Source organism: Canis lupus, chromosome 21 (genome assembly GCF_011100685.1).
Source record: "Canis lupus familiaris isolate Mischka breed German Shepherd chromosome 21, alternate assembly UU_Cfam_GSD_1.0, whole genome shotgun sequence".
Taxonomy (NCBI): domain Eukaryota; kingdom Metazoa; phylum Chordata; class Mammalia; order Carnivora; family Canidae; genus Canis; species Canis lupus.
In genome coordinates, this window is record NC_049242.1 from 47,918,671 (window position 1) to 47,943,017 (window position 24,347).

Below are 24,347 nucleotides of genomic sequence, written 5' to 3' on the forward strand. Positions count from 1 at the left end.
GATGCTTTACCTTTTAAATAGTACAACAGTGTCAGCCTCCTCAATCCCTGCCTTTTTGGCATTTGCTCCTCTCCTGATCACTTGCTCATATTATGACATCCGTCCTTTGTGTTGCTCCAGCTGTGTGTTTAATTTGACCACCATTTTGTAAATACACCTTTTCCCCTAAACTTCACTGAAATATAATTGCACACAACATGGTATATGTTTAGGGTATATAATGTGATCCTTTGATACATGCATCTATCGCATAACAATTACCACAGTAAGGTCCAGTAGCACATACTTCCCCTCACGGTTTCGCTTATTTTATTTTGTTTTGTTTTATTATTCGGTGGTGAGAACATCGCAAATCTACTCTGTCAGCCACTTTCCTGTATATAATGCAGTACTGTGATCGATAGGCCCCATGCCGTACATTACATTCCTCGATCTCACCCGCCTCTGACCAACCTCTCCCCTTACTCCCACCCCCAGCCCCTGGCAACCACCTGTCCGCTCTCTCCTTCTCACAGGCTCAGCTTTCCCAGATTCCACATGTAAGTGAATCAAGCACACTGGCCTTTTCTTGGACATACCTCACCTCGCAGAGCACCCTCATGTTTCTCCCATGTTGTCCCAAGGGGTAGGCCTTCCTTTTTCTGTGGCTGAAAACACCCCATGGTAGATCACATTTTCTCTGTCGTTCATCTGTCCGCAGACACTCACAGCTTACCTGCCTTGAGTTCTGTGAATAATGCTGCAGTGACCGCAGGGTGCACATACGTCCCTGAGACAGTCATTTCAGTTCACTGGGAGGTGTACCCACGAGTGACAATGCTGGGGCATAGATGGTAGTTGTTGTTGTTGTTGTTGTTTAACCCTTTGAAGAACCTCCATAGTGTTTTCCATAGTGACTGTACTAATGTATATTCCTAGCACCATCGCGTAAGTGTCCCCTTTTCTCCACATCTTTGCCAATACTTGTTATTTCCTGTCTTTCAGATGATAGCTATTCTAACAAGTGTGAGGTGATACTTTATTTTGGCTTTGATTTGCATTTCCGTGATGGTTAATGATGTTGAGGTCCTTTTCGTGTACCTATTAGGCATTTGCATGTCCTCTTTAGAAGACGAAAAGGTTGTTTGCCCAATTTTAAATTTGAATTACTACTACTCTACTACTACTACGACTACTACTACTACTACCACCGAGTTGTATGAGTCCCTTATATTTTTTGGGTATTTGGATATCAGATAAATGATTTGCAAAGTATTTTCTTCCATTCTGTAGATTCCCTGCCTTTTTATTTTGATGTTGTTTCTTTGTTAATTTTGTTTGATTGTGCAGAAGCATTGTAGTTTGATTTACCTTTTAGTTTCCACAATCATAGCCATCTTTCAATAAGCATCATGGCTATAGTCTCGCAACCCTGACCCTGGAAATATCATTTAGGATTAATTTCCTTCCAGATTAAAACATTCCTTGATGAGCTGCTCGGTGGGAAAAAAAAAAAAAAAAAAAAGTTTCACTCTCTTACAGTCCTTAGCCCCACCCAGCTGATCTTTTGTATACAGAAATGTGAATGAGAACTTCCAATACCAAGTTACTAAAAGCATCTCTCTGCAGCCTTGCCTATGTCCTCACTTAGCCCATTTTACTTTTCATCGCAGCCTCTCTGAGATGGGGTTAGTGCTGCTATCATTTTAAGGCAGCAAGATACCATCAAGAAAAAAACGACTCTAAAATCCATCCATCCTGTTGAAGACAGTTGCCTAGAAAAAGGCATGAATACAGGAAGCTTAAGAGAGTCAGCTCTGCATGTTTTATCTCTTTTGGATTTCCAAGTGAGAATAATCACCGGAAAGCCTGGAGTTACTACAGATTATAATACAGTGATTTTTTTGTCCTGTCACCTACGATTTTTGAAACTTCAGTAGTGTGAACTTTGACTTACATAGCTCTTTAAGAATTTTGCAATGTCAACTGTGAAGTTTGAGCTGGATTATCTTTCTCCTGAAGGCTTTAAACATGAGCCTGCTTCCAACCCAGAGTTTACTTTAACCTGTTTGACTGAACTCTCTGATGATTCCAGTCAGTTGGAACTTCAGCACTCCAATTCTGTCCCCGCTGGTAAGCTAAACTTCAGTTTGATATTTTAGAGCATCTTACATTTGTATTTTTTTAATGTCAGGTATGTAACAAATACATCTCAATGTCACCTACTTTGTGGTGGTAAAACTCATGTCAATTTTAGTTTCTTTGGTTGTTTTTCCACAAAACATATAAATTTCTACAAAAAGAACAGAGGGTTCTCTCAATAGAGTGAAATGCCAGAAAACAAATTTAAGGAACCCGAGAAAAGTGTTAATATTGAAGTAGATTTAGTTTTTCTGAACACTCAAGTCTATCAAGTCTTAGTTTTGTTTGCGATGATGGATGAAATCAGGGATTGTTTCCATGAACTTCAAAGTTCTGCCATCTTTCATTCATTTCTTTTATTTCTATTTTCTTTTATATAATTACATGAAGGATAATATGTGCTGTTTACCTTCTCATTAAGAACAAGAGAATATTCTTTTTGTTCATGTTATTTTATGACGTGATTATGTGACCTGACAATGTTGATAGAATTCAATATGAAAAAATCATTTTTTGATACCTATGGGTGATAATCACTTATCTAGCATCCAACAGTTTTCATTTTTGCATTGAAGTTTTGAGGAAAAGAAGCTATATACACTAATAGCCTACATTCATTAAAAAATTCTGTGGGTTTGGCTTATGTGAACAGCTATGAGATGGCAATGGGGAATTAATTGGGCTTTGTAGAAAAAAATCGTCTAATAAATTAATATTTTAAATATTGTTCTAAAGGAAAATTCCCTTAAGAGTTAGTTGTTTATCTTTACTCATAAAAAAAGACAGTGCAATGAGAAAAGTAAAAGTTAAGCAAAGTCTTCATAGCTCTGGATGTTACAGGACATTAATCTTTGTCCAATGAAAAAGAACTTGCAGAAATAACAAATTCCATTTTGCAAGCAGAGGATTCTTCTAAGAAAACTTGGCATATTTATTTATTTTGAGATGTTTGAAAAGAAGTTTTATGTGACTCCCAACCAATCGTTGATTTGTTATTCATAGACTCTTTTGTATTATATGACTTGTTTTACAGTATGGGCGGTTCTATAATCAGGAGGATACAGCAACTTTTTAAATCTTCTTTCATCCATCCTGTTATTTCTCTTTTTTTAGATTGAAAGTATTACTGGGTATTGAACCTACAATTGCATGAATGGAAAAATACATTCTTTTTTATAAATGAACAGTACAGCACAGTAGATGTAGATGGGAAAAGGAGGTTTACAAACAAAGTATTTACCAGTTTAATCATGGTTTAAATATCCATGTTCTTTTCACCAAATTTCTTGTCTCCTGGTCATCTCTGCAGTAAACTCAACTGCTGTCTTCATGAAGCTAGCATTGCACAACCATAGCTTAGGTATGAACTCTTCCCCAGTGCCTGGAAGACACTTTCACCTCAATATCCTTGGCAGTCCCCCAAATTCAACACAAATAAACTAAACTCCCTAGAAATGCCTCCTTCTTCTTACATTCTTATTTTTGTCAGTATCCTCTAAATCATCTCAAACACTCCTCGGCATTTATTTCATATAAAGTGCATGTTTATTTCTATGCATATTAGTTTAATGTATGTCTTCTTTACCTCCTGGCCCACCACTATGGTGCCAGTACTCAATACGGTGCCTGGCAATAGAGGACTGTTTATATCCTGACTCATCGATCGCCTGGCTGAGGGGCTGAAGGATTGGCCCTCTTCATTCCCCTAGTGCGCGCACCTGTATTGTCTTTTACCTTCTACCTTCTACTCTTGCCCATGGACAGACACATAATCCTTCCTAAGCACAAGTCTGACCTTTTCCCACTTTTGTTTGCAATTTCTGTTAAATCTGTGTGGCCTGTGTTATACACCTGGTGCTCTAGGATCTAATTTTTTTCCCCCAGAACTTTGCCAGTTTCATGTAACCTACCTATAGCCTACAGGAATGATTTACTTACACTTTCCAATTACTGTTCATGTTATTCTTTCAAAATAATGTCCAATAATTATTTCTCCTTCCTAAATTTAGTAAGATCTCACTGAGAAGAAAAAAAAAATTCATCTTCGTCCCAAATGCCTATGGTTAACTCTTTATATAAAGGAATATTTCCTGTCTCTAAGTTCTAAACAAAAGTTTGTCCTATATATAAAAATGTTCACATTCTAGGTTTTTATTGTTGTAAATACATATGTCCATGGCTCATCTTCTATTATATAATGTGATTAGATTATGCTTCTTGAAGGTAATTGCCTTTTCACAATTGTTTTTTGCATTATTCCTATGTCATAAATATGATTAATTAAGTGACTAAATGGTAAAGTGTAGTTTATTTTTTTATTCTTTTTTTTAATTTATTTTTTATTGGTGTTCAATTTACTAACATACAGAATAACCCCCAGTGCCCATCACCCATTCACTCCCACCCCCCGCCCTCCTCCCCTTCTACCATCCCTAGTTCGTTTCCCAGAGTTAGCAGTCTTTACGTTCTGTCTCCCTTTCTGATATTTCCTACCCATTTCTTCTCCCTTCCCTTATATTCCCTTTCACTATTATTTATATTCCCCAAATGAATGAGAACATATAATGTTTGTCCTTCTCCGACTGACTTACTTCACTCATATTTTTAATTTATTTCCTGTCATAGGGAGTATTTGTTTAAGTCTACTTCTACATGCATTTTATCTGCCAAAATACTATATGGAAATTACCACACAATTTTTTTTTGCTTGATGATACCATCAAACAAGATAGTACCCATGTGGAATTTGTCCTTCATTTAAAATTTTTATGAAGCATTAAGCATCCTAGAATCTACTTTGTATTCTAGATCTTTTCACCTTGTATTCAAGAGAATCAAGTTGTATCCATTTAAATGTATTTATTGGAATTTTTTTAAAATAAAATATTCATTGAATGTCTATAACTGAGAGTTAGTGGTTGGAGTATCTATATGAAGATGAAACTGAGGTAACAGTGGAAGCAGGGAAAGAGTTTTCACCTCAGTAATGTGACAGTATGTTTTCAGCATACATATGCATGTATCCCTAGCATAGGGAAATAGAATATAATAGGTGAATGTTAGTCCATAGAAAGTTGTATATCTAAAAAGAAAAATATTCCATTGCCAGCAAAAACAGTATTTATACCTTTCACTTGTATAATAACTTGAAGATAATTCATACCTACAGAATATGAATAGTTCTCACAAGACATCCTAGAGGCAAATTTCATTTATCTTGAACTTTATTAAATAAGAGAATTCAAAGGCCAGAAAAATAATGCAATTGGATCTAAGTTGCACACATATATCTATATATTGTGGTGTGTGTGTGTGTGTGTGTGTGTGTGTCAGTGGGGTGGGTGGTGGCAAAAGGAGAAGAAAAAAGCAAGAAGCAAGCTCTTAATCTGTTTCGTGTCTCTAAACTTAGTGTCCTTTTTCTTTTCTCAACACTTCATGGAAAATCTGATTAAGAAACAGTACCATGGAAGAAAATGCTTCTTTATGTTTCAGAAATGGATTTCATCAGTAATCTGTAATGAGAATATAAATATAATTCCTGAATTCTGGATTGTGCTTTAAATAACTTTTAAGGTTATGAACATTTCCTCATCATGCTCATCATTATCACCATTGTGATATGAATGATAAGCACATACATATCATTTCCATACCTCAGGCAGTGCTGTGAATGTTCTGTATGCATATATATACACACACATACATGCATATTTACATGTGTTTTTTATAAATACACATACGTAAATATATATATATATATATATATGTATTTTATCCTTGAGAAACAGATAATAAAGCTTCCATCACAACACAGTCTAGCACATTTGTGAGTGTATGTGATTGAACTTTTAAAAAATTTGTTGATTTTATTTAATCTAGAATTTCATATTAGAAATTTAAATATTTATTAGACACCCAAGCCCTTTTACACAGAACATTTCCTAACATCCTGAAAGACCAGCTTTGGAGATTTGGAGAAATGAATTATGTAATGCTAGTGAAGTCTTTGGAGAACTCTAGTAAAAAGTCAAGGTAAGGTCCCGTTCAGCCACCAACAAGCAGTATCACTTGGGGCAAGGTTTTAACATCCCTCCTGAGTAATTTTTCTAATCTGTAAAATGTCTAGAATAGATCAGTTGATTTTAAAAGCCACCAACAGCTATAAAAAAAAAAGCTAATGAAAATAATTAGATTTAGAACATTTCCAATGTACATCGTTAAGCTAGATAAAGACCAGAATGTAAAGAAGGGTCAAGACAAAGCTTCTGTTTACATATAATGTATAACAATAGTAAAAAAGTCAACATATGCAAAGAATTTCATAATTTATGGAGTTCTTTTACATTTGACTTTCGCAGCCACCTTGTAGATCAAATCATTTTTTACTCCCATTTTTATAAATGGAGAAACTGCATATCAGTGATATTTTACAGTGAAATTTTAGTAAGTGATAAACCAACTTGGACCCAGATTTCTCCAATTATAAATGTTGTTGCTACTACACTAGTATAAGTGCAAGTACCAGTCTTACTACTTAACCTGACAAAAACAAGCATTTACTATTTTATTGACAATGCCAAATACTTGAATCCTAGTCTACTCTCTAAATGTTCTGAAGCATGAGGAAGTAAAATATTATTATAATTATCCATCATATTTCAAGTATAGATTTATAGACCACTAGTTTACAAGCCAACTTGCTATTTTCAACTCAGAATGGTTGAGTTGAAATCTTTATAAGAAAAGATATTTACAAAAACTTTATAATCTAGGTAAGACTAATTGGTCTATAGAAAATGTTAACTTGCTGCTTTTAAATAATGACTGTGTTAATTTTGAATGTGTCCTATATATTGAGTAATTTTCAGAATGGTTTAATATCCTGTCCTATCTGTATTAGAAAGTCCATCAAATTCAAATAGTTCCTGGTAAACCAACCTAACTTTGGAGCAGTTAACTATTAAATACTAGAAGTTCTAGAAGTTGTCCCACAGTTTCTATATTTAAAAATTACCTTTAAGACATTTCCATAAATGACTCATTTCCTTCTTTTAATTCTTATTTTTTAAAAAATCCCCAATCTTAGCCAGGCGCTGGTATATTATTGATTGATAACAATATTTTGAGCCAAATAAGAACCCTTTCTGTTGCCTTTTATTTGCAGCTGAAGATTAACTTAAAATGATTTACCCAGAGTTACACAGTTACTTGTAACCTTAAATGGAGATAAGAAATTGGGTCTCATAGTGTCTTGTCCATTCCATTTTACACTAAAATAAATATCATCCCTCCAAGTTTCCTTGGTATAATGTCTGCCTGATACAAGATGAAAATAAACCTACTCTGCTGAAGTATAACTTGAGTCATAAGACAATTAACTATTGTGCTTTCCTAAGAATAGCAGATTTTAAGGTCTCATATGAGCTCAGTCAAATACCATATTTTTTAAAAAGTATTACACTATCCAGTATTAGCCAGAGGAATAAATATAAACATTTATAAACATCACATATCCCCTTCAAACCACATGATCGCAACACAGACACACATTCAGTCACTGCATGCTCTGAGAATTTGACTATATTTATCCTTCTCGATATGTCTTGGAACCTAGAAATGACTAACCACTCCGCAGAATTTCCAGCTGTGCTAAGGTCAGCATAAAAAGAAAATCATCATCATGGGTGATTGGGGCTTTATGAATTGGGCTTTGCACTCTTCATTTCTTTGTCTTAGGAAACAAAGAGCATGGTTTCTAAAGATATGCAAGGAGATCCAAAGAACAGATTCTGTTCTATGACCTAGGATGGAGGGTGAGTATCCAGCTAATTGCAGCCCAGAAGACCGTCTCTGACCAGAAAGTAAAAGGCTACTGTGTAAAAAGGTTTTTGCTTAGTTAGAAGAAATTAGAGGTTCTAAGTTCTTGAGATGCTTAGAACTATGACCGTTGCCACATGACTAATAATAGTTATTATGCTACCATCATCAACAACTTAGATTTATTAGATGTCTCCTCTGTGCCCAGCTCTCTGCCACTTCCTAAGAAATGTCTCGTATTTGGAAGGTCCAACGCCTGATGTAACTACATTCTCTAAATCTAGCTATGAAAAAAATCCATATATATTATTGAAATAGGTCACTATTTTATTCTGCTAGTCTCATTCAGGGCAGGAACATATCAGTTAGAGAATAGTGCTTTGGCAGGGTGGTTTCCAAAGTCAAGTATAGTCCATGGAGCACTTGCGTTAGAATCACCAGGGTACTCGTGATACATGGGGATTCTAGGATCCCATCCCAGATTCTCTGTATGTAAACTCTGTGGATGCTATCTCAGAATCTAGATTTTAGAAATCTCTCATGATATGTCCATACACACTAAAGTTTGAAAATAAGTGTTTTGGTCAAGGGTCATGATATGTTAATTAGCAAAGGCCCCCTACAATGATCTCTACATTCTGGCACTTTTTCCAGATAGTTTCTGATTGTACTACTCTACAACCAACTATAGGTCTTTCGTCAATAGGCTTTTATACTAAGGTTGTTGATCCACTGACATACTTGACAGAGTGTCTTCCTATTTTTCTTACATTTGCATATTACCCTCAGTTAAATTCAGATCAAACTCTTCCAAAGGGCCCTCCCTGTCATCCTTTCTATGTAACATCTAATTTTCCCTGTATTAGATGCCCAGAGTATCCATTTCTGTGGCATTGGTATCAATGTTAAATATTTATTTTCTGCGTTTAATCTTGCATTTAAATCTTTTGCTGTTAGGTATTGGGTGTAACTTTCAGCTTTCAGTGCAGTTTTAGTAAATAGAGAATAAACTCCCATGAGATAAGGGGTATGTTGTACTTCTCTTCAATTCCCTAGGCAGAGACCAGCAGAGAGCTCTATGAACTGGGAAGCTGAATTGCTTGTTTCTAATATGACTTTACAAAGATGGGCCAATTGATTGAAACCCTCACTTCCTTTGTGGAATTTTTTAATATAACTCTGATCTCTTAATGGCTCTGCCTAGGGGCCTTCAACTCATTCTGTCTTAAGAAGAGCAATCTAGATTCATATAATATGCATCCTTGGCTGCCATGGTAAAATGAAAAGTTAATGCTAATGTGATGTTGTAAAATGAAATACTCCCAACAACCATCATTTCGTTAAATGCCTACTGCAAATATGCTACTAGGAATTGAGTACATCTATTACAATTCAAAATGATAAGTTAGAAAGTGGCCTTTCTGATACCATACAAGGTATGATAATGGAAGTATTGATAAGTGGCCATTTCATACTGCATAATACCTGGTGGAGTTCACTAAATTGGATAGAGACAGAGACAGATGCAAATGCATAGATATTTTCCTTCAAAGATATCCTGGTATCGTGTCTTCCTGGTAGCAGATGAAAAGGTCTTACTCTGGTTTTGGAATAGGCCTCAGTACCTTGGCTTATACAGCACTTCCTACAGAAAACCAAGGACTGTGGTGAAATGTTTCTGATGAGATTCTCAGGTTGGCATCGTGATATACAGTCACAATCTTTATTCATAGAGCTCTTTCCGGAAGACAGTTGACAAAGGGCTCTCTATATAATAGTGGGTGGGTTCCCATCTTAAGGTATAAAATCAGGTAAGCTACTGATATTTTTTTTAAGATTTTATTTATTTATTCATGAGAGACACAGAGAGAGAGAGAGAGAGAGGCAGAGACCCAGGCAGAGGGAGAAGCAGGCTCCATGCAAGGAGCCCAATGTGGGACACGATCCCCGGACCCCAGGATCACAGCCTGGGCTGAAGGCGGCACCAAACAGCTGAGCCTGCCCGCTACTGATAATTTATAATCAGTTATAGAAAATGTACTTTAGTTAACTTGCAAGTATTATTCCCTTCAAAAGTACAATAGATTCTAAAATCTAGAAATCATTGTGAGGTTTTAGGCTAAGTTTTCAGGGGAAAAATAAAATCATAGAACATGCTGATTATCAGCATGAAAAGAGAAATAGCTGCTGCTGACTCCAGAGTCATGTCGCTTTTGCTGAGACTGCAAAGCTCTCAGTTCTGCTCTGACCCCAGAGTACACTGAAAATCACTGAGTAAACAGGAAAAAGATACAGCAATACCCCTCTCTCCCAATCCTCTGCCCTGGTTGGTTTCTTCCTGAGTCACAGCTGAACTTCTACTCTGGAGTGGGAATAACTTCACAAGAGACACATTGGCCAAGAATAGGCAGTGGGTGGATCCAGCAAGAGAAAGCCGCTCTGGACTGGTTTCCTCATTTGAAAAGCAAAGGACTAGAGGGTACATTCTCTGAACCTCTTTCAAAGATTCTCTGATTTAATTTTATAGGCATTTATTAAAAAAAAAATAAGGCTCTATCAGGAGGGTCCAGCAAGTTCTGCAAGTCACCATAAATTCTGATTTATTTTACTGCCTAATATAAATTTGCACACTGGGGAAACTCATCATTGCCCTCTGGTCACCCAGCTTCCTATGGATGTGTATGGCCTCACCCATCTCTGCTGGGCTTTTTCAAAGCTCACTGTGTTTCATAACATGGGGATACTTTGCATGTCCTCAAGAATGTTGGAAAAACCATTGCTGTCCCTTGAGTCAGCTGTGGTGGATCCTATTATTGAGAGTGGTGTTTTGCCTATTTTTAGATGACCAATGAACTACCTACATTTCCCATGTTTATATCTTATTTTCACATTCTCAGGTTTCAGCTCTCATATTGTGTATCCTTTCCTTTATTCTGGTCTATAATTTGAGTTCTCAAAAGCTAAATAAACGTGTTTATGTTCTCTGAAAATTCTATACAGAAAGTTCTTGCTCTCATTTATGAGTAGAAAATATATAAACTATAAATAAAATCTCAGATTTAATATTCTCATATTCTAATTTATATAAGTCCAAAAGTCTATGACATTTATTTTTATAATTTTTTGAGCTACACATTTTAACTGAACAGAAACTGGTTGCTACAGAACCAATTGTCTACCTAAGAATAGACCCTCTAAAATAATCCAGTATCTTTGTGCAAATTAAAACTGTTATTCTGCATAAACGATAGAGAGGTAACTGCTTAGACCCTAGTCAAGCTAGAGCTCAGAGGTTGCTCTGATACTTTTTAGCTGTGTGATTTCTGTGAATCAGAAAATTCAGTGAACCTTTATATGTTTCTTTTTCCATATATATAATAAGGGTGTATAAATCTGTACCTCACAGAGAAGGTAAGAATATTAAATGAAACCACAACAGTATAACACAATGGCTGTCACTAGTAAGGATCTATGAAATGCTGTTAAGCTAAGTATATTATATAAGGTAGATTATATATTACAACAGCATTCCAGAATGTTGGAATATTCCAGAATGTGGTGATTAACCATGTTCTGGGGATTACAGTCCACATGAGGCAAATTGTGGAATCTACTAGGGCAAACTGAGCTACTCAAATTCAAACATAGTTGTCCACAGGAACACACGACTCTACAGAGAATAAAGGTCACAAACTTCAGGAACATTTATTTTACTTGATAAGTTATCCCACTAATGTTTAATACTAAAATAAAGGAGGGTGTGGTAGGAAGTAGAATCAATGCTTAAATTAATTTTTATAATAAAATGCCAGACTTCAAAGAAATTCTTGTTAGCTTAGAGATGTGTGTGGGTATTCACTTTTCTCTAACAAGAGAGATGTTTCTAAAGGAAAGTTTGTGAGGCACTGGAAAGAAAACAGGTGCTGGTTGCACGAGAACCGAGATTTCACTTGGCCGCTCCGTTAGTGATGTCCCATGATGCCAGTGGGTGCTCAGTGCATTTGATGAGGCCAGTAGTTTGTCCTGGATCCAGGGAGGCTGTGTTAGTTTTGGCACCAACATCCCGAAACAATGTTCTCTTCTCAGAGTGTCATGGGTTTTTGAAAGCAGTTAGGGATTTTACTTAAATTCATTGAGAGGTGGGAAAGAGAAACTTTTCTGTGTGTGCTAGAAATTAAACTTCTGTATTTTGTTCCCCAAAACTAAAAGCAGGCAGAGGAAAGTCTTCACTATGTTCATCTTAAAAAGATGATATAGCCTTTAGAAGTGAGAGGCCTTATCTGACCACTGACTAGTGCATCAAACAAGGAGGCAGAGATTTTAGAGACAACCATGTATTATCTAGATTAACTTGACTAAACTCAGAGATGGGAAGGGCTAGATTCACAAGCTCCTTTTATATGAGAATGTGAGAGTGAGGCCAAGAAAGCATGATGAGTAGCTTGTCTAATATTACACAGATAATTAGATCTAGAGGTCAGTCTGTAATTTTCTCTATCCCGAATTGTCAGGCCCTCATGGGTCCTCTAACTCCCCTGGGTCACGATGATAAAAGATGGCTGGGCTTGGCACTGGACACCTTTGGCTGGGACTCAAACATAGATTTAGAGCTTGTGAAAGTTACTTAATATTTCTCTGCCTGTTCTTAGTGGGACACTCACTTTGCAGAATTGATTGTGGGATTGAGAAACCGTATGAAAAAAATGCCGTGTGCAGGGACAGGGCTTAGAATACATATTTAATGGATATGAGATGTCTCCTCGTTTACTACTTCCAGTGTTCTGCCTACGCGTATTACTCCCTTGTGTCTTCTCGACTCAGAAAGTGCTGGGCCATTCATATGAGTTGCTCTGAGGACTGGAGGTATTGAATCTGAAAATCAAAGTAGTCTACAAATACACACATCGCTGTGAGTTTTCTAATGAATGCTTGTAACAATATGATTTTTAGATCAAACTTTCTTAAAAGTGATTTATGATTAATTTCAAAAAGATAAAGATCTGGGGGTATTGGTCTAAGCATCTCTGGTAACATAAGAATCCTGATATCATCACTTCTTGGTTTATTTTTCATTAACACTGAAGAAATTACCCTTCCCTTCTATCTGTCCTGCTGCTGTTTTCTTCAGAATTCTTATCTGATGCCGTAGTTAAGCACAGTTCAGTGTCCACGGAATACTTGCCTCTCTCCAGCCAGATTTCAGAATTTAGGCTCTATTTCCAAGGCCACAATGGAGAAAAGTCTCATAGCAAAAGCATGTAAAGAAACAGTGAGTTCTGTAGCAGAGTTAAGAGCATAGATTTTGGAAATCACCTGACTGATGCATACAAATGCTGCATATTTCATAATCTCTGGTGAAAATACAATAACCACAGAGAGCTTGGTCATTTTTTCATCTTGTTTTTTGCCTCAGAAGCTGAATGAACCTCTTCTCAACAATTTATCTCGTATCCTTATTATAGTTATCCTTTACATGATGAAGTGCTAAAAAGTAAAATTCTGTTCGCTCAATAAAATACATATGCAGATACTTTAAAATTTGAATTATAAAGGGCATTATTTCATCACAGATAAATGGTGGGCAAATAAGTGGAACTAGTGGATGTTCAAATATATACATCGTAATTACCTATGGGTCAACAATACAATGTAAGACCTAGCAAAATGTAAGGTATTGGTACAAGGTTAGGAAATAAGAGCTTCTGGGTAGCTCAGCTGGTTAAGTGTCGGACTCTTGATTTTGACTCAGGTCATGATCTCAGGATCTTGCAATGAAACCCTGTGTCAAGCTCTGGGCTTAGCGGGTAGTCTCTTTGAGATTCTCTCTCTCTCTCTTCCTCTGTCTCTCCCCCTGCTCTCTCTTTCTCTCTCTCAAATAAGCATATCTTACAAAAAAAATTAGGAATTAGGGATCCCTGGGTGGCGCAGCGGTTTGGCGCCTGCCTTTGGCCCAGGGCGCGATCCTGGAGACCCAGGATCAAATCCCACGTCGGGCTTCCGGTGCATGGAGCCTGCTTCTCCCTCTGCCTGTGTCTCTGCCTCTCTCTCTCTCTGTGACTATCATGAATAAATAAATAAAATCTTAAAAAAAAAAAATTAGGAATTAATTGAAAGGAGACTATAACATGCTGGCTGCTTCAAGTGTTAAAGGCATTCATTCATTACATTAATACTTAGTAGCTATATATACAATGCACCATACACACATGTAAACAAAATGCAGCCCTGTGCCATATATACAGTGTAATTTGACACACACCCCTGAATGCATCGATGCGAGTGGGTGCAGCTGGTATCAACCCTATTCTTCCTGACATCCCAGACTTCAGTGGCATCACTTGCCCCATTTTCATCCATGAGTACTTAGCACTAGTTAGGGTCTTTTTCAGTTTTAGGCTCGTGTTGTCATCAAACCCTAAACAAGGTCAGTATTCAAATCTTCAGTGGTAGATGCTTACAAAGAAGGAATTGGCAGCCATGGGCAAAAAGAGAGCCTGCATGGAGAATATTTCAATGTGGCCCCTGTGTAGATGTGTCCATGACAGTTTAATTTTGGTCTTTAATTTCCTGAAAGTTAAGCTAGGGAAGAGTCTTCTCCAGGGCTTATATTATATGTTTCTAAGTCAGAATGCCCCTTTATTTGTGATGATCTTCCCCTACTGTTTCTTTTTAATGTACACCTTATGGGTCTTGACTTGGCCGCCATTTTAATCCTCATCTGCATGAGCCTCCTCATCCTCCACAAATATCACATTATGTTGTGCATCCTCCGCCCATGTCATTTCATTCAACTCACCTGTTGGTTTTTTTCTTTTTTTTTCTCTATTTTTTTATTTGTGCTTTTGGAGCATGGTGACTCCAGCCGCTGTAATGCAGAACATGGGCGCCATCACAAAGGATTGCAATTGAACGCCTCTCCTACCTCCCAGGTCTAGTGAAGCAAGAGGTAGAAGCAATGTCCTGTGTTATTCTTTTCCTCTCCTAGTATAAGTAGCAGGTGTTAGAGCAAGGGATTTAGGATGGTTCTGGAGAGTCAAGTTAGAATTTTAATATTGTACCTCAGTCACATGTTGAATTAATTAAATTTCGCTAAGCTATTCTGGAAAACCAACACAGTATATTATCCTGTTCCTTAGGGTAGTGGTTTTCTGTCTCTCATGCGGTGAACTTTAGAGTTTAACTCTCATAGCACACAGAAGTTGCTTGTAAGCTGCTTGTAAGTCGGAACTGATCACTCAGGGGGAAAATGAGGTGACTATTCATTATAGTGTGTGCCAAAGGGAAAAATCAATGATAAAGGATATATGTTTTGAACTTTCAGAAGAAATAGATCTGTGTGGCCCCAAGAGAATAGAAATGGAAAGAAACTTGAAAGAGGGACAGACTGTTTAAAAGAAAGGAGGAAGTCACTCCTAGGAAATGAAAAGGAAATGAAATGACATGGATCGACCACAGTATATGGTGTCATAAAGTATTCATTTGTATGTCTATGCATACATGTGTTTGTCAGTTTTTTTTTTTGCTTTTTTTTTTTGTTTTTTGTTTTTTGTTTTTGCCACAATTACATACATACCTCTTTCTACCAGCATGAACATTCTGGATTTTTCTTGGAAGATCAACCTTTTACCTCCTACCCTCTGATGATATAGTCTGTGCCCCTAATTTAAAGTGTGCCTGAGGTTAGCCTTCCTTCCAGTGATTTCAGTCACTAGGCTAATGAATTCCTTATGGGATGTTGTTCATTTGACTTGACTCTTCTATCAATTATAGTAGGAAGAGTTTTCAATAGTGATATGGTGATAAAATTTCTAGTTTTTGGTAGGACAGTGACAAGAAAAGGTCAGCTTGGTTAGAGTGAAAGATTGACGTTGTAGGAGAGTGGAAGGTAAGCTAAATATGGATAGAAGAGTAGGCCTCAAATGCTAAATTAATAATGTTGACCAGTACTGTTGATAGACACCTTGCTATTTCTAGGAGACCCACTTTAGCTTTCCTCACTTTTTAAAGTCAAGGCCTTGGTAACATTAGGCTGGGGCCACAGCCAAGCCATCATTATTAACTCAAGGAAGTAAAAAAACTGTGGCCTTAACCTCTGCTCTCAAGGTTCCTGGCCCTATACTCTTTTGCAGCTAAAATAGATAAAAACTAAGCCTCGTATAGAAGTTTAATGTGTCCCCAAGGCAACATTGAGATTTTCTCTTCCTCCCACTAAGAGAAATTTTTTTATTTAATTTGTAGGGGGAGGAGGAAGTGGCTAATCTTAGGCTGTTTACAGAAACTCCTCCTGGGGTCTCAGATTGGCCTAGCCTGTCCGATTTGTTCTATTTCAGGGTGGAATCCATGTGGGTCCTTCGTGTTCCTGTTTTCCATTTCATGCAGGGATCGGACCTAGGCATAAATTTATACTTGCAGAGCCACTGAGAGATGTCATGTTTAACCATCTGGTCAGAAACTGGGCTAAAGTTTCTTCTACCCTCTGAGAAGCTGTGGCTACAGAAGTTGTTGATGTTAATGACTTCCTGTGTTTGTATATACTCAGGTTACCAGAGGGGAGCAAAAATCAATGGATTTTATTTTCCTTATTTGAGGAAAATGATTTTTTTTCAGTGGGTGGTTCTAGGACTAAATATATAAGACCTGTCTTGGCAGTTGCAGTGTGTCACAGTTGCACCAGAGCACATTTTCGCCTTCTTTATGGAAACGTTCAGGGAGGTCTCTTATAAGAAAACTTACTTTGTCACATTCTGACCATGATGTTAGGGGATAAAACCATATTCTCTGAGCGGGTTTGCTTTATGACCACAGAGTATCCTACTGATTTAGAAAAGAGACTAAGCCTGTCCAATCAGAGTGGACTTTAGGACCTTGGTCAGGAAGGCTGAGCTTACCTTCCGAGCTTGGGAAAAGGGTATTGAGGCTGGAACTGAGACTTGAAGCAAGTAAGGGCCTAGTGTTGTCAGGGACTATCAGTGGAGACTAATTATAGAGAAAACCCAGAGGAAGCAGAGCCAAGAGATTGGTAACACTGTCATGTTTGAGTTTTAATCAGGTTCTAACTAAGGCTAATCTCAACCTGGAGCTCAGTCAAATTAAGTCCATTATGTTTTCCCAAACTAGTTTATATCAGGATTTATGTAGCTATTTCTAGTTTGGTATATAGGAGATATTTCCTCCTTGTGCCTCTCCCCTTGGAAGGCTCTTTCTTTTTCCTCAAAATTTCTCTCAAGGATTTTTCAAGTATTTCTTTCTCTTTGAAGCATTTTTTTTCTTTGATACAGCTTGGCAGTTTGTTACTCTGTTATAATCTTTATCATATAACACAGTGATATGTTTGCTTATCTGTATCTCTCATAGTGTAAATTACTATAATCCATTTCATAATACTTATTTAGCACTTATTCTGTGTTAAGCTTTGGGGGTATAGGGCTGAGCAAGACAAGCATGGTTTGTGCTCTGTGTGAGGGCTGTTTCAATTCTTGTATACAACAAATGCTTGCAAAATACTGAATTAGTGCACAATTCAAAACATATTTATCTCTGAACCTTTTTTTTTTTGACTGACATCACTCCACAGACATCTTAAATCTTTATTGAATATCCACCTTTGCCTTAATTTATTTCTTAACATTTTGAGAGCTGATGCTTCACTTTCATAAGCCATATATCTCAGATCTTCAAAGAGTTCCCAAATCAAAACTGCAGAAATATTTACCAAAGCAGATAAAACTCCCTCTGAATCATAATGTCACTGAAAGTTACATTTATAACACCATGTGGACACAGTCCGTACTTGCCACCCTTTCAATCTTCACTATCATTTTATCGTCTGTGTTGTAAAAAATATTACAGTGACTAGATCACTAATTGAAATGGTTTTAAAAAATACCTTTTCTTATTTCCATACACAGCAGACTATAGATTACGTTCAAGTGATAGATCAACCCCTACTTGACAATTCACTCTTAAGAGTCTCTAAAACTATTATGCCCAGGCTAAGAACCAAGGAATAATGATATGTTTTGGCTTTATTATTTTTTTTTAATCTAACCCATCATCCTTAGTTGGACTTTTATCCTGCCTTATGCCAAGGCCCATTTTTCAAAAGAAATGTTTGCATGTGTGACTTTTCAGGAGTTATTATTTACTTAAATGATGAATGGAGAAAGGATGAGGAGAGAAAAATATCACGAGTTCATGCTGCTGGCTTTGATCTAAAGCTAAGTGACTCATATTATTCAACTTTATAAGTTAATAAATCAGAAGTGGAATTACATTGTGTATTTTCAATGTGGTCAAGAATATAGAAACCATGAATATCAAGTTCATGAATATCATTATTGTGGAATAGTAATAGAGTTCATTCAGTGGAACTCTAAGTTACTTGAAGTGATAATGATTTATATATTTAAACTATTTTAAGTAAAATATTGAATATTTTTTTAATGTTGAATATTCCACATCTGTGCATGAAGTTATATTTTTATTACTGTCCCTGAGAGCCTTGCAGGTTCCAATGTACAGCTTATCAAATGAAAGCTTGATCACTCGTAAAACCCTGATGGAGCTGTACCAGTAATTTCAGGCAAAACAGCCTTATTTATGCTCCTACTCTGCTGCTACATTGCAATCATTTATGAAAAAGTCACTTAAGAGTTTAGGATACAGCTGATGTTGGAAGCACTCCTGATCCCCTGGAGACTGGATTCAAGATATTAGCTTCCTTAGTTTTAACCTACCTACTCATATAATTGGTTGGATCTAAGATAAGACAATCAGCAACTAAAATTTCTTTGAAGTATCTTATCCAGAATTTCTAACTGACCTCAAATAATCTCCTAAATTCTATTTATTTTCAGAATGCCATTATTTTTTTTTTATTTTAAAAGAGCACTTTTTAAAAATCTGATGTATGGATCTTGATCAGGGATACATATAATGCACTGTTTAGTAGGAAGATAGCCACTTGTCTGTTAAAATGCAACATGATTAGTGTTATAGTAAATTTATGAATAATGTGTTGTGAAAACACATTGACGGAAGTGATATGTTCTGACAGAAGTAGGAATGAAGCTACAGAAAACAATAGCTTGAGGGAGGAGATATTTGCACAAAATGTTCATGAGTAGGATTTTTTCCATAAAGCTGAAATATGAGGAGGAAAGGTAGTACCGGTAAAGGGAACATCATGGTCAACCACAGAAAGGCATGAGAAAGCAACTTATAATTGAGAAAGCAAAAGCAGTCTTTAAAGCCATCCTTAAAACCACTAGAGATGTTTAATAATTCCTCTGAATTTTTAGAATGTCTTTCATATATTTGGTAGAATAGGTGTTTTGTTTTGTTTATGAGTTTCTTAGAATAACTCCCTTTATCAAACTCTGTGTTCTTAAGTGCAGGGGCCATTTCTAATTTATCTTGCAAAACATACAGCCCTTGGCAGCCATTCAACATAGTTGTCAAATGAATAGCGATGTAGCTGGACTGTGGGTTGTGTGAGACAGAGATTGGAAGATAAGGAGGTTAAGTTGGGCCAACTTGCAATGGGATTTGAATGTCAAAACAAAGCAGTTTAGCCTGTATTCGTTCAGTGAAGACAAGCCTCCAAATGTGTTTAACCAGGTTAGTGAAAGGGCCTGAGCTGTGCTATTGCTATTTCCCTCCCCAAAAAAGGGGGGGGATATTTTCTTTAGCCTCAGAATGAAGGCTAATTGTCTTAATAAAAATATTTTAGCTTGGTCACACACAACTCTTAGCATTTTTTATTTTGTTTTTGTTTTAATAATTAGGAGGCTCCTGATAGAATAGACACTGATTTGTGACGAAGAGGTCATTATCTGAACAGTGGGTATTTTGGTGTATGGTTAGCTTCAGCTGGAACAGATACTCCCAAGGGAAGGCACCTTATTCCAGAAACTTCCTCTGAAAACCTAAGGAATTTAGTGGCTTGACTAGGAACTTGTTTTAAATATGCTAGTCTCTAAGTATAAGAGCCAGTCATTCCCATAGGCATTGGATTGCACAGTCCTATTTCCAAGTAAAATGGCAGTTACATTAAAGCTACCAATCCATGCCTGAGAAACCATTGTCTAAGACCCACAGTGAAGCTTAAGCTTCAAATTTGTCCTCTGCTAGTAATTTTTACTCCATCACATCTTAAAGGAGAATCCTGAAACCTTTTAAGAAAAATGGAGTTACATGATATATGCAAAGGGCAAAGAAAGCAAGAGATGCTGACAGCCAATAACAGTATATTATTGTAGTTTCCAAATTACAGTTCAAGTTTCATGGTTTAGTTTCCTATTGAATATATCACAGAAACCTAAGCAATTTCTGATTGAGATAAAGAAATTGTCAAACATAATTTGGTTGTACATTTGGAAATTTGATTTAATTAGTAATTTGCAACTATTTAAATATCTGTTAACATGATTATAATACTCTTTTAATTTCTAAATTACTAATTTTAGCTTCTGGTTTATATTACTTGAATCTTCCATAGATGCAAATGTCACCTTTCCCTGATTTCCTCACGTGATTCAATCAATTCTAAATGGAAATATTATGTTAGAAATTCTATATAATTAGAATTCTTCTTAAAAAAAATCAGAAATCTGGTGTGTGTTAATAAGCTTGGCCTATGTGTCTGAGTAAACTATTATCTTTATGTCTGTTTTCCCTATTTCTGTAATAATAACAATACCTTTTCCTTACTGGGTAGTATCAGAAAAAATTAGTTTATGTTTTAATATGAACAAACATCCCCAAGGAAGAGACAAGGGAGTATGCAGAGGATGTCAGCCTAATTATTATTTGACAAATGAAAATGATTTTCTGCTCCCAGTACAAAGCTATTTCTTAGACTGAAAAAATAAATGTGTAGAAAGACAAATTAATCAGAATATTCTCAATCAAAATGGTCTAGCTTAAGGCTAGTAAGTTATTTATTCTCATTTACAGAATAGTTGTACTGAGGTTTTGACGTGCTAGGGCATAATGCACATTGAAACATTAAGTTAGGCATAGAGCAGACGAATGAACATACAGGAAAGGAGCATTCTAGTGTGATGCTGTAGTTTTGCTTTGCTCATTTAAAAACTGTGTCTCACTTATAGTTAATTTCTAAAATAAATTCAAATTAATAGGAAATATAGTACCCAGAGAAATCATCTTACAAGGGATTTTTAAAAATTAAAGCTTATTTTGAAAAATATGAATGGCTTGAACTAAATTAGATTTTTAAATCAGTAAATAATATTCTAAGGTATTGGGGATTTTTCCTCTATAACCTCTAGAAGTTTGAAAGAAGAATCTCAGCAATTCTTTTTTGTATCCATAGGCTAATTGCTTCATTAAGTGTTAAGATGTGGGTTTAAAGCCATATACCAAAAACAAAACAAAACAAAACAGAACAAAAAAACTAAATTAAAAAAAAATAATAAAGCCATATACCTCTCTTTACCAAGCATCTTGCATGAACCAGTGCCTTCAACTTCTCTGTTCCTTCAAAGTTTCTTTATCTCTAATAATAATAATAACAACAATAATTCATAAAGCCCTTACTCAGTAGCAGGCGCTGTTCTACATGCTTTTTCTTTTTTTTAATTTTTATTTAATTTTTATTTATTTATGATAGTCACAGAGAGAGAGAGAGAGAGAGAGAGAGAGGCAGAGACATAGGCAGAGGGAGAAGCAGGCTCCATGCACCGGGAGCCCCACGTGGGATTCGATCCCAGGTCTCCAGGATCACGCCCTGGGTCAAAGGCAGGTGCTAAACCGCTGCGCCACCCAGGGATCCCCTACATGCTTTTTCTAATTTAATTTCTTTAGTCATCAAAATGGCTCAGTGAAGATGTTACTATAATTACAGAGAAAAACAACTGAGATAGATGTTAGACAGGTTCCCCAAGACCACATAGTTTGTAAGTGATGCAGCAGGGGGGAATCCAGACACTTAATTTGCTAGTAGTACCTACACTAGATTAGAGCAAGGTCAGTAAAACATGAAACTTGTGAAAGTGACCCTGGGGCACTTTATTTTTATTAATATGCTCCATCGTAGGTCAATATCAAAATATCTATGAGGTAATGATGTCAAAATCTCTTGAAATGGTATGTAGATTAAAGATATATAATACCAAGCCTTTTCCACTTCATTTGCTGAGCATTGAGAATGGAAGCTCCCCACAGAGAGCCACAATCCCACAGATCATTTAATTGCAGAGAATTTAGTGATTTGAGAAATATAAAATGTCAAAACTAAAGATATTTCCTTGTATTATGAAAATATTATTAGCCTTCATCGAAGGAGAAAAATGGGCCTTAGGTATCCAAAGCAACTTTTTAAAGACTATTTTGATTAACATTTTTAACATATTTTGATTAACATATTTATTGAGCTTTTCCCACACACATACGCACACAGAGACATTATATATATAAAATAAAAGCAGTTAGCATGATTTTGCCTCGGATCTGAATGAGACAGCAGGCTTGAGTACAGTCATCTTGAGACACCACGGCCAGAACAAGAAAGGCATCAAGGTGGTCTTTTGTATTTTCATTTTTCTGATTCATTAAATTTATTTCATTTCAGAGTGTCTAAAGAATATGTGAAAGGGGGACCTAGCTGACTCAGTTGGTAGAGCATGCAACCCCTTGATCCTGGGGTTGTGACTTTGAGCCCCACATTGAGTATAGAGATTATTTAAAAGAAAATCTAAGAAATAAAGAAATAAAGAGAGAGATAGAAAGAGAGAGAGAGAGAAAAGAACAAACATGTGAGATCCTGATGTTGCATTCTAACCTTTTGCTTCAATAAAAAGGAATAACTTTTATGTCACCAGGTAAGTATATTCATTAAGTGAGCTGATATGAAAATACTGGGTAAACTGTAAAAACAATAAATGTATAATAAATAAACTGATTTGATTTAGTAGGAGTAATCATCATCATAATAATAGGAGAAATTTAATGAGAGTCAACACCAAATGCACTATACTTTGTACTGACATCTGTTGTTGCTTTATCACAAACTTGAGAGCAAATTCTATTTTAGTACACCAATGGATTCTTGTCATATTTTGTAGAGAAATTATTATATTCTTGACAGGGTTACGAGCTGACTTTAAAGGTCAAGTATGATATGTCTATGATGCAAATAGACAAAGTTTGCAGTGGGCCTTGGGATGAAAGAATAAAAATATTCTCTTGAAATCTAAGGCAAAAGCCGTATCAACTGAACTAGTCCGGGAGTTTCCCGTACCAGGGGCACCTAAAATCCAACTGATCTTTCCTATTAGTGGTTTTCAATCATTTCTGCATTTGTCTGGAAAGCGAATCACTCTCCAGGTATTAAAATGTTCCTTAAATGAATCTCTTGTATTCATACGTCCCAGCCACTGGACTCCCGACCATAGCCACTCACTATCCTAACAGAGTCTTAACTCAGGGGCCACCGTATCATGAATAGCTTTCTTTATTGGAGCAGGGAAAGCAGAAATACGGTCCTGCTGGCCAAACCAGTGCACAGGCATTCAGGAATTACCTAGAAACAAATAAGAAAAGGAGAGGGAGAAGCAAAATGTAAGTGGTGTGCACAAAGGTTAAGTATATGTGCTTTTCTGTTGAAATTGGGGGGAAAAAACAATTCTGCATTTCCTGAAGAGATCATTGGTTTCTGGAAAGTATTAAACTTTTATATTCCAATTGCGACTTCAGCCCTCTGTTCCAAGACCTACTGTCTGAAAAATCATACAAAATTCAAGATTATAATATGCTCTCTATAAGACTGTGTATCATAGGTAAGGCAGTAACTTTTGGGGGAGTTAGATTTATTTTCTACTGGCTTTCTGTGATTGAGAATTGTGGACCTGGTTAACCAAGCAGCCATCCACCCACTCCCTAATTTTATATGGGTTGATCAAGTCCTACAGAGATTTCAGTGTGAATAATATGAACTTATTCTCTGTGAATATGATGATGGCTAATAAATAAATAAGTTTAATAAATGAATTCATAAACCATTGCCTCAACCAATAAATAACAGCTCCCTCCTGACTAGAAGGAGTGAATTTATTGATGTCGGTGTTGTATATTCCTCATCTCTGTTAAATATAAATCTTCTCCTTGTGGCCAAACATTCTGGTCTGATGGACTTCTCGTCTTCCATCATTCCTCCTTGACAATTTATCTCTTGAAAAAGAAAAAATTCTGCCATATCCTAGGTAGTCTGAAAGTCAAGTAAATCTTGGATCAGGAAGAAAGAATATAAATTTATAAGTCTTGTGTGTTCTAGGAGTAGCAGCCACTAGGAATATGAGTATTATATTATATTCTGGCTCAGAATTGTTGGTGGGAATTGTAAATAGCAGTCACATAAGTGTTGCCACTTCATTTGCTTTGTTTTATTA

General features: G+C 36.3%; 1 protein-coding gene across 4 annotated transcripts in view; it reads left to right on the top strand.

Annotated features, from left to right (window-relative positions):
* The first annotated feature begins 1,607 nt into the window (after positions 1-1,607).
* Positions 1,608-24,347, top strand: part of ANO3 (anoctamin 3) — a 372,891-nt gene continuing 350,151 nt past the window's right edge. For 2 of the 4 annotated variants that reach the window (XM_038569274.1, XM_038569275.1), the window contains exon 1: positions 1,608-2,112. In XM_038569274.1, the coding sequence (XP_038425202.1) occupies positions 1,959-2,112 (154 nt within the window). In that variant the 5' untranslated portion in view covers positions 1,608-1,958. The remainder of the gene's footprint in view (positions 2,113-24,347) is intronic. The other 2 variants (XM_038569273.1, XM_038569276.1) reach the window with 2 other exon arrangements.